At 35.1% G+C, this 10,988-nt stretch overlaps 2 protein-coding genes across 2 annotated transcripts; one reads left to right on the top strand and one right to left on the bottom strand.

Moving 5' to 3' along the window:
* Window positions 1-803: 803 nt before the first annotated feature.
* On the bottom strand, window positions 804-2,358 carry LOC110731918 (ATP-dependent DNA helicase PIF1-like). The gene is made up of 5 exons (XM_021911835.1): window positions 2,199-2,358; window positions 1,697-2,092; window positions 1,343-1,569; window positions 1,277-1,289; window positions 804-1,015 (listed from the first exon to the last, which is right to left on the bottom strand). The coding sequence occupies exons 1-5, from the start codon at window positions 2,356-2,358 to the stop codon at window positions 804-806; spliced, it is 1,008 nt and encodes a 335-aa protein (XP_021767527.1).
* A 2,750-nt stretch (window positions 2,359-5,108) lies between these two features.
* Window positions 5,109-10,574, top strand: LOC110731881 (guanine nucleotide-binding protein-like NSN1). Its single transcript, XM_021911795.1, has 9 exons — window positions 5,109-5,322; window positions 5,448-5,692; window positions 7,014-7,116; window positions 7,232-7,405; window positions 7,886-8,109; window positions 8,255-8,519; window positions 9,390-9,569; window positions 9,681-9,898; window positions 10,037-10,574. The coding sequence occupies exons 1-9, from the start codon at window positions 5,304-5,306 to the stop codon at window positions 10,400-10,402; spliced, it is 1,794 nt and encodes a 597-aa protein (XP_021767487.1). The 5' UTR covers window positions 5,109-5,303; the 3' UTR covers window positions 10,403-10,574.
* The last annotated feature ends 414 nt before the right edge of the window (window positions 10,575-10,988 follow it).

Here is a 10,988-nt window from a genome sequence, read left to right as displayed (position 1 = left end):
TGGTTATACATATTTTGACTTCACTAGTTGTAGTATCGCGTGTGTTGCACACGCTATTCTAAATTATCATAATTTCTTTATCCAAATTAATAATAAATAGAAACAGCTGATATAATAAACCTGTGTAAGTCCTAGCTTTGTCATAGTTATATAATGTTTACAGTAGAAAAAATAAACATTTTGTTATTCAAATTGGATATGTATCTTTTCATTGGTTTTTTTGTTCGAAAATAGATGGTTATTATGGCATATTTGAACAAGAATCTCTTAAGTGAGAAAGGTTCCATAAATTATGTGTTAAAAAAAATCAACGGGGATTGGATTCTAAAAACCTGTCTTCTTTCAACATATTAGAAATCATATTGTTGAAACATGAAGCACTGGACTACAGTTTCTTTAGTGGGAGATTTGTGCGTTTTCAGCAGCTAGAACACCCAATATAAGCAAGCCTGAAAAAATTGACAATATGAGACTATGAAATGAAATGAAGAAATATATACTTAATAAATAGACATACTGTCTACCTGTTTTTCCATATATCATTAGAAAATTTGGAAGTACAGATAGATTACTTTTAAACCTAGAAAGTGTGTTGTAGCAACACAATACTATATACACATAGTCTTATAGTAGATTAACACACAAATGGTAGTTCCATGTGTGTGTCATTTAAAAGTCCAAAAGCCATGAAGCTACATTACCGATAACTATACATCATGGAAACTTATTCCTATTTTATAAGCCTATAGATGACTTGGCTATTACCAATACTAATTATTCTTAAATACATGTACCCTAGACAGTTAAGGTTCAGCATCCAAGTTCTGGTCAGTAGTTGGTTTACTAGACTGATCTTGAGTTGAAAGGACTTCATCAATAGCAGTGTTATGTGCTGGTGTGTCGGGGGTTTCATCCTGATCAGTTTCATTGTCCTCAGACAACGCATAGCGTAACTTTTTCTGAGCAACACTCTTCACTCTAGGTAACTCTGGTTTTTTTGCAATGCTGTAATTATCTGTAAGGAAAAATCATGTAGACTGTTATACTTTTAAAAATACTTTATTCTTCAAAGATAAATTAAATTTATACCTGTTAAATGGAAAAGACAAATATGCAGCAATAGGTAGTTATATGTAGGTAATTATATGTTGATGTTCTGAGTATATCCAGCTGCACATTTTAGCAATTAGTATTTTGTTGTCAGAAAGCATTTTAAAATTATAAAGACAAATGAACTAACTTTTTTTTTCTTTTCAAAAATACTTGGTAATAGTACCTGATACACTGGTCTTCAAATTATTCCTGATAATGTCAGTATATCATAAGACACAACATTCCTTACAGAATCTGGATGGTAACCTTCAGGAGCCTTTGTGGTATAGACCACAACATTTTTGGCCTTCTTAGCCTGAGACAGCGCTACATAGAGCTGACCATGTGAGAAACATGATCGAGGAAGATACAACAATACGCTGTTGAGAGTCTGCCCTTCTGACTTGTTAATTGTCATAGCAAAGCTTAATTTAATAGGAAATTGTTTCCTTTCGGAAAGAAAAGGGTAATTACCACCTGAAGAAGGCCGGAGATTTACCCGATGTAATAAAACGTGTCCCCTTATATTGACCAACAGAAATCATACATTCAACAACGTTAGGAAGGAACCTCTTGCATATCAATCTTGTACCGTTGCACATACCAGAAGAAGGCATTAAATTACGTAATAGTATCACCAGACAGTCTTTTTTAAGAACAAGTTCATGAGGACTCATTCCTCCGGGACACAATTTATTGATAAATTCCGTGGGATAGATGTTGCATGTATCATATAACATTATATCAAAACTCTCGTAAACAACTGATTCTCTAGCAAACTGGTTTATTAGAGCAGAATTCACCAAATCAACATCATCATTTAAAGGTGTTAGAATAGCCCTATCTGTAAAAATATCAGGAGTCATATTGCCATCATTGAGTTCAGGAAATGTTGCACTTACGATTTTTATAATAGGATCCTCCCCAGCAACCAGATGATGAACCATTCCCTCAGGTAGTCTGACAAATTCGTTTTCACTTTTCTGTAATTCACCATTACCTAAGGACAACAAAAAATGAACAGAAGGCAGGATCTTCCCGAACTCTTTGATTTTCTGTTAGCCTAAATCTGGTAAGCTGTGGCCATATATGTGAAAGCACTATACTTGATTCAACAGCTTGTTTTTGTGACTTATGAGGGACTACTGGTAACACCTGCCGAAAATCCCCTCCTAGAACAACCATCTTTCCACCAAAAAGCAGTGTGTTTTCACATAGATCTTGTAGTAATAAATCAAGAGATTCTAAATTAGCCTTGTTGGCCATTGAGCATTCATCCCATATAATCAAGGTTGTTTCTTTTATTAAAAACGCTAAGCTACCTTGTTTAGGCACGTCACATGCTAATTAAGCTTCATAGTCAACTGGTATTTTAAACCTTGAATGGGCAGTTCGGCCTGAAGGCAGATTTGAAGCTGCAATACCAGACGTAGCCGTGGGAAGTACAATTTTGTTCATAAGTCGAACTTCTGCATACAAAGAATTATATAAAAATGTCTTCCCTGTACCACCTGGCCCATCAATGAAGAATGCACCTCCCTTCCCTTCATGTATGCGTTCCATTATACAGACAAATGCATTAAGCTGAGCAGCATTGAGACGTTCCTTTGAATTGATATATTCTTCAGGAATAGGTGCATCCAAAGCATCACTAATATCTCTTGTTATTCTGTATTCACTGCCAACGCTTTTGCTCAAATGTTCTAAGCCGAAACTTGTAAGTGATTTGCCCATTGCTTCAAGATACTGCTCAATTGAACTAGCAGTTAGCTGTTTAATTTTCTCAGAATTGTTGTTATACTTATGTCGAAAATCTTTTGATAAAAAGGAATAGAACTCCTCCTGCAAAGCCGGCGGATCACTGGGTTGGCAAAAGATTAGAATTGTTGCAAATAAACGTCTCAGTGCATCTGGTAGCTGTATTTCAGATGCCTCAGTTAAACACACAAATGCTGGACCATCATCTTCTAGAAGGCCAAGTCGTTTGGCTGCCTCTTGAAATGTGTTACAAACACAACCAGCCACAGTTCGTAAATCCAAAAAGGACTCTGCATTTCTAACATTGAGAAGTAAAAGTCGCAAGAAGAAACGTTCACCCTCTGCTGGAAGAACAAATGCCATACGACCAACAACAGTCAACTTTGAACTTCTTTTCACCCATTCTTTTGGAAGAATACTCACGTGATGCTTCTTCATCAAGCAGGTCTTCAACTGTATGAACCACACAAGAATTGATAGGATCAGGAACCAAATGGGCTTGCTGATTTGCACTATGACTTCGTTTTTTAAGATTTGAGTCTAACCACACTCACCATGAGGAAACAACAACGGATACTGCAACGGGTCATAACACCCATAATAATGATAGATTTTATGAGATTGAGCTGATTTTCCACACACAAGAATGTGTGGGCTAATAGTCTGATATGTAGATACAGTATCTGGCCATACCGCAGCAACTTCATCTGTCGACGGTGCATTGTAAACACGCTGATCTAACACCGTGTTCTGATTTAATACAATATTCGTATTTTCATCCACCTGAATTTCTCTCAGTGATCTGAAAAATCTTGCATATGGATTCTTTTCAATCACCTTCATTAATATATTTATAACATCCTCCCTTAACTCTGGAAAAGTGGAAAGCATCCAAGTCGATTATTGACTTCACGCTGACCATCATAAAAATATAACTGCAAATATTTAGGATTATTATCAACAGGCAAAAGGTCTGGAACAAAATGGTACATTTGCCCGTGCATTTTGAAAACATAAATTCCTTTATATGTCTTTGCATCAAATTTTCCTCCTAAGGAACTATAGGCAAAAAGATTAAATTATATACTCGACTATATTGTTTAAAATGCCTAGCATCTTCATCTTGTGATGTAAATAGTCGGTGCAATTCAGCAGGGAATTTATTCACAGCAATTACAACCTCTCCATTGCAACAACAAAAATGCAAACTCTCATACTTAAATTTCTTTGCATTGCATTGCAAACAGAAATGAGCATTTCCAAATAGTAACCGTCCTTCAGGTAAAGAATTTCAATTGTATCTAATATAAAATGTTAAAGCTATCATGGGTTTTCAAATCTGACAACAATCCTAAAATCTAGATTCAAATTACAACTAACATTTTCCTTTTGTTGATAGCCAACATTTACAAGAGGAAAAGTCCAAAAAGATATTTTCTTTGTCATAAATTTGACTTCACTATTGCACTATGGGGAAAATGACCAAGTGGAAAGTTGTACAGTTGCACTTAAAACTCCTTTCTTCAGTATGGAGATATATAGCTAAATTCAGAATAGCTAAATTCTTAAAGCAATGGATATTGATAATAATGCGTGTAATTATTTTAAATTTGATTTTGAATTTGTTGTGTTTATAATCTACATCAAAATATGTGGTGTAAAATGTAGTATAAAAGTTCTTAAATTTTTTAGTTTGTTAATAAAAATTCTTAATTTGTTTTGTGGTAGTAATCTTTAGGTCATTAAAATCCATTTCCCACATTCGTTTATCGATTTTATTTGCCTTTTACAGAGTATATGGAATAATAAATTAACTTCAAACATAGACCATTTAGTTCATCATTTGTCTTTCAAAAGGCTTTTCTGAATCATATTGTATGACAACTACAGACTAATATCGATTATTTGGATATTTCTATTTAGAACTTTTTCCTTACCCTTCCTAAAGACCTAATTTGGGTTATTGAGACTCTCCTCTACCAGGAATATTAAATCTAAATTATGATGGGTCTGTTGTTAACAATTATGCAGTAACTAGTATGATGATTCGTGATCATAATGATGTCGTATGATGCTTTTTATCCATTAATTCATATTTTAGGATTATGTAGCCTCTTTTCAGTCGAAGTTACTGCTCCTACAAACCTAATTGTATTCGTGTATCTTCTATTGAAAAAAAAAAAAAAAAAAACTCACTAAAATGGACCCTTAAAGCCCAATATTGAATTCCTTTCAAAAAAAAAAAAAGCCCAATATTGAATTCATGTTCAATCCAATAGAATTAGACCCGAATTTTGATAAATCGGCCATTTCTCACCAAAATCTCTCCTACTTGTGAATCCATAAACCCTAACCCCTAACCCTTCTCCCTCTGTCTTTCTCACACAGAACGACCGCCATTCTTCTCCTTCAAATAGCTACTTTTCTCTCTTCATTTTTTATCAAAACCAAAAATGGTGAAGAAAAGCAAAAGTAAGCTTAACCCACTAACCGTAAACTCCTTAATTTGTCTGGGTTGTTAATAAAGATTCTTAATTTTTCTGGGTTGTTGATAAAAATTCTAACTTTGATTTTATTTGATTTGATTTTTATTGCAGAGAGTAAGAGTAATAGGGTCTCATTGAAGAAGAAGTATAAGATTATAAAGAAAGTGAAAGAGCATCACAAGAAGAAAGCTAAGGAAGCAAAAAAACTTGGAATTAATAAGAAGAGTAAGATTGAAAAGGATCCTGGTATTCCTAATGATTGGCCTTTTAAGGAGCAGGAGCTTAAATCTCTCGAGGTTAAACGTGCTAAGCTCGTCGAAGAAAAGGAGCAGAAGAAAGCTGCCCGTAAAGAAAAGGTATGTGATTTTTAATTTGTTTTTGTGAGTAATTTTTAAGGTTTTCATGGTTATTATATTGTACTTATTTTTATGTAATGTAATGTAATTGTTATGTTACTCTCGACTCTTCAATTCACCTCAAGTACCCGTGTTGGATACGCGACAATTGGACATGGACATTTAGACACTTAAATTTAACAAACAAAATTATGCAAAAAAGGGGTGGCGTTTTGTCAGGGGCTTAGTGTTTAGATTCTATAAGTATGCCATAAACTTAGTAAACATTTTATATAAATTCAGATTTCAAAATAGTAGGGGAATTTTGGGGAAAGTGTTTGGAACTATGGATGTGATTGGAGAATGGAGACTTGTTTCTAACATCTTAGTTGTATAGATTTAAATGAATCGATGATGACACTAGAGCAATTAACTGTTTTATTCATTGATTGATGGAAATTATGCTTTGGTATTTAGAATAATGGGTGGATTATATTGTGACTCCAAGTGCCATAAGTAATCAAAATTTGAATTAAGATGTATGCTTTGTTATGGAGTATTGGTTTGGAGTACAATAATAGAGTACATATGGTGTAATTTAGTTGATTAGCTTAGCTGCTTTGGAATATTTTTTTTTTGGGGGGTCTTTTGATAGAGTTGATCTTGTTAAAAGTTATTGTTGATGACTGTGAAGTGAAAATATAGAAGCGGTTATTTAATATCTAAGGTGAAGGGGGAGAAAAAAGATACGCCTTTGAAGAAAGTATACAAGTAATTGGTTAGCAAAATAATCCTGAGATGCTATTAACAATGCTTAAACACAGGCTGAACACTAACAGAGTATATAGTATTATTTATTATACACATAGCAGCTTGACTAGACCCAAAGTTCTTAGGGGAGTCATTTCCCCTGCCAACATCACCTTCCATCAGTTCGTGTTTGCATCTGTGTGTTTGGAGCTTTGGAGGATTGGATGGTGAGAATGGGAGGGGGTCATTGCACATCATTTAGCATGATATTGGCTATTGATACCTTACGTTCTGATGTTGTTGGTTGACCAAAATTTAGCTTGATTTAGGCAGGTCTAATTCCTATAGTACGCTAGCAGAACTTTTGACTCACCCCTTTCCAAAGGATGTGCTGTATAGAGTACGTTGTTGGTTGATTAGTCTTCATAGAAAATGTTTAATTTAAGCATGATTACTCTTTTAGTGAAAAGTGGGAGGTATTATGTATCTATAGGCTGTCTAAAATTTAAGCATGCTTGTTCTTTTAGTGAAAACTGGGAGGTATCATGTATATGTAAGCTGATATCTTCTGATGCTTCCATCATGTTTGTAGGCTCAGAAAAGAAAGTTAGGATTACTTGAGGACAACACTGAGGAGCAACCTGCTGAGGAGGTTATAGAAGCAGATCCAGCCAAAGAATTCATTAGAAACCGAGGTATGTGAGGTTTGCAAAACAATAGAGTTTGCTACAACTTAAATTACAGATATTTACTTACCTGCACATGATTTTCCTTGTAGTAGTGAACTAATGATTTTGAGATTTTATGCAGATAATTCTGACAGGGCGTTTTACAAGGAGCTAGTCAAGGTTATTGAGGCATCTGATGTTATTTTGGAAGTTCTTGATGCCCGTGATCCCCTTGGTACTAGATGTGTAGATATGGAGAAATTGGTTCTTAACTCGGGTCCCAGTAAGAAGCTTGTTTTGCTGTTGAATAAAATTGGTACGTCTTTCTTTTAGCTGCTTGATGTTTTGTTGTAAGACTAGTTGTCCATTATGAAGTCTAAGTCTGCTGCCTTCATGCTAGTCAGATGCTCTGAAAACTTTATGCATGTTCAAATTATATCTTCAAGGCAGATAGTCATTGTTTTGGGGGTTGTGGTGGTTGTTGGTAGATGAGCATAAATTTGAACTAAGCTTAGTGCCGATATTATGAATTTCATTTTGATTTATTCATTCTTTCATGTGCCTCTGAGATTGAGGGATTGTTTTTGTCCCTAGCCTAGTAACTCATGTTTTGGTAATGGATCACACCATGCTGGTGTCGTTTTATAACAATTTATTATGTGGATGAAGATTTTGATAGTTTTTTGCACTTGTTTTTCCTCAAGTGGAAAAAGTTTAAGCTATTCTATATTGAAGAAAAATATGGTTTGTTTATGGTACTCATCTGCTGTATTCTAAATTGTTGCCTATATATCAGATCTTGTACCTCGTGAAGCTGTTGAAAAATGGCTAAAATATCTTAGAGAAGAACTACCAGCAGTGGCCTTTAAGTGCAGCACCCAAGAGCAAAGATCAAACTTGGGGTGGAAGTCCTCAAAGTCCTCAAAGGCTGCTAAACCTAGCAACATTTTGCAGACCAGTGACTGTCTTGGAGCAGACACTCTAGTTAAGTTGCTTAAAAATTACTCAAGGAGTCACGAGGTAAGAGTTTAAAAGTCCGTGAAACTTTTCAGACTTCCATCCATCAGTGTATATCAGTTGATGTTACCTATATTAGTACTGTGATTGTTAACAAGTCATCTTATCATTTAATCACTCATTCTCTGTTGATTTGGGGACTTTGCAGATCAAAAAGTCAATAACTGTTGGCATTGTGGGGCTACCCAATGTTGGAAAGAGTAGTCTCATCAATAGTTTGAAGAGAAGCCATGTTGCTAATGTTGGTGCAACTCCTGGATTAACAAGGTCTCTGCAAGAAGTTCAGTTGGACAAGAATGTCAAGTTGATGGACTGTCCTGGAGTTGTTATGCTTAAATCTGGGCAGAGTGATGCAACTGTAGCCCTTAGAAATTGCAAACGAATTGAAAAGCTTGAAGATCCTATTGCACCAGGTTACTATTTCCTACCTTCAATCTTCACTTGGTGGTTGCTGTAATTGGTGCATTGTTTATGATCTAACGAGTTGGTTATTTGCTGATAGTCTAAAATTCTAAATTTTCTTACAGTCTCTTTTGTTGCCGGTTACAAATAGCAGTAGTGGAAATGAATTTAAGTGTAATTTAACGAGCAAAGTAAATTCCTATAGTCCATACTCCATAGTAACACAATCTCCCAGACTGATACTCTTTCTATAATTGTCCGTTAACACCTAATACCGCTCCCCAAATGGTTTTGAATGGTAATGAATATTTGTTAAGAAACATAAATAATATGGGTTAAACTAGCATTACCTTGGGAATGGACATCAATTTTCTTACAAATTTATATAAAAGTCAATCTCATTACCACATATTATTAACACTTAGCAAATGGGCCAATTTATGAAACCAAACCACAAGACTATCCAATCAATCTTGGATTCACAGAGGAGAATAGTCCAATTCTTGTTTTGATTGATCCACATCTTATCCTCTAATTTGCTTTGTTGATGAAGTTACTAACACATTGCAACATATAGTCCATTCTTGTTTTGATTGATCCACATCTCATCCTCTAATTTGCTTCGTTGATGAAGTTACTAAGGCATTGCAACATATCCTAGAAGCTTTTGGAAAAAGAGAATAGGTTATGTTTGGGTGTTGAGTGCATACTTCATTAATTGCTTTAATATTGGATATTCAGTTGTTTTTTAACTCTTGTTTGTTTCTTTACTGAAGAAAGCGCTCTTTGGCACAAGTGTTTTTCCAAAAAAAATTCCATTACAGGTTAATTTTTGTATCTTGAATTTATATTAATTGTGTGTACAATCTACCTCTATGCAGTGAAGGAAATCCTAAATCTTTGCCCTGCCCAAGTGCTAGTCACATTATACAAGGTCCCTAGCTTCGATACAGTTGATGACTTTCTGTTCAAGGTGGCCACTGTCAGGGGAAGACTTAAGAAAGGTGGTATTGTAGATATTGATGCAGCTGCAAGGATTGTTTTGTACGACTGGAATGAAGGTATGCTCAAGTTAAAAAAAAAGATCTTATGTTCTCTGATTCTCTCAGTACTCTGTGAAGAGATGTAAGGAGTTGCTTTGTGAATATATTTGTCCGTTTTCTTTGTTTCAGGTAAAATTCCTTATTATACTATGCCTCCAACAAGGAACCAAGGAGAAGTACCTGATTCCGAAACTAGGATTGTTACTGAACTTGGTAAGGAGTTCAATATAGATGAGGTCTACGGAACTGAAACTTCTTTCATTGGAAGCTTGAAGTCGGTTGATGATTTCCAAACTGTTGAGGTTCCACCAAATTGCCCATTGAACTTTGATCAACAGATGATCGAGGTTTGCTCTTTTCCCATTCAGTATTTTCTATCCATCCATTTTAATTTTAATGCTTTTTTTTCCTAAGCTTGGGAAAAAAATGGTAGTTAGTTGGAAAATACATTGTATGTAACTACATCCCTCATTTTCACCAAACAGGAAGATCAACAAGCATCAATACAAAACAAGGTAGCCATTGATTTAAATGTAAACGGCGGGGATGAAGTTATGGAAGCTGAAGATGAGGAAACAGGAAACACCAAGGTAAAAAGCTCAGCAAGCAAGCAAAACGAGAAGCTTTATGATGAAGAAGGAATGCTCAACACAAAAAAGAAGCGAGCAGAAAAGAAAAAACGAAAGAAGGTCAGCAAGCAAGTTGCATCAGAGGATGCTATGGATGGTGATTACGATTTCACAGTGGATTTCAAGCAAGGAGGATCGTCCATGAAAGTTGATGAAGATGACGATGAGGATGAAATCAAAGCAGAGGTGCCAATGGCTGGTATAGAGTTTGACGATGAGTGATAATAAGTCGATTGATCTCTTTGATTCATTGTCTCACCCTAAATTTTTGATAGTATACATTATTTCAGAAGAAATTGTTGTAGACGAAGAATGCAAAATATTCAAAGTTGATATGCATAGTGAAAGTTTGTTCCTTAAATGTTTGTTTCATTGATATTACTTTCCGGATCCAGCAGTCAAACACCTTTGCAGCCACTTTGCTTTTCGAAGTAAAATGAAATTTTTTTTTTTGAAAAACTTTTGAAGGGTCAGTGATTACTGCGGAGCTAGCAGGGTTATTAGGTTAGGAAACTTGGGATTATTTATTTATTTTTTTTATTTTTTTTGGCAGCCGAAAGAGTGAAAGACGAACAAAAAACTAAGTCGCTGTCCTAGCCGTAGTTGCTGGGGAGTGGGTTCTAGCCATGACACGACTACAGGGTTTTTTACCGTTGGAAGAGAAAAGGGAAGAGTCTGAATAGTCAGTCACTCAACTAATCTAGAACTCAGGTTCATTCAAGCATTTCCTCCATAAAGCAGTTCTTCCTTTCCATTTCATCACTTCAAAAACCTACCTTTCAAAATTTTATAGCAATCAGGTAAGGCC

This window comes from Chenopodium quinoa, unplaced genomic scaffold (assembly GCF_001683475.1).
Source record: "Chenopodium quinoa cultivar QQ74 unplaced genomic scaffold, ASM168347v1, whole genome shotgun sequence".
Taxonomy (NCBI): Eukaryota; Viridiplantae; Streptophyta; class Magnoliopsida; order Caryophyllales; family Amaranthaceae; genus Chenopodium; species Chenopodium quinoa.
Note: the sequence above shows the minus strand (reverse complement) of the source record. Positions and strands in the feature narration are given on the sequence as shown.

Excerpts from the sequence above, each read along its gene's own strand:
- LOC110731881 (XM_021911795.1), top strand. Across the intron at positions 5,693-7,013 it reads AAGCTGCCCGTAAAGAAAAG|GCTCAGAAAAGAAAGTTAGG; the intron begins GTATGTGATTTT and ends TCATGTTTGTAG. Across the intron at positions 7,406-7,885 it reads TTTGCTGTTGAATAAAATTG|ATCTTGTACCTCGTGAAGCT; the intron begins GTACGTCTTTCT and ends CCTATATATCAG.
- LOC110731918 (XM_021911835.1), bottom strand. The coding sequence starts at position 2,358 with ATGGCCAACAAGGCTAATTTAGAATCTCTTGATTTATTACTACAAGAT. Across the intron at positions 2,093-2,198 it reads AAAACAAGCTGTTGAATCAA|GTAATGGTGAATTACAGAAA; the intron begins GTATAGTGCTTT and ends TGTTGTCCTTAG. Across the intron at positions 1,570-1,696 it reads TAATTTAATGCCTTCTTCTG|GTGGTAATTACCCTTTTCTT; the intron begins GTATGTGCAACG and ends GGCCTTCTTCAG.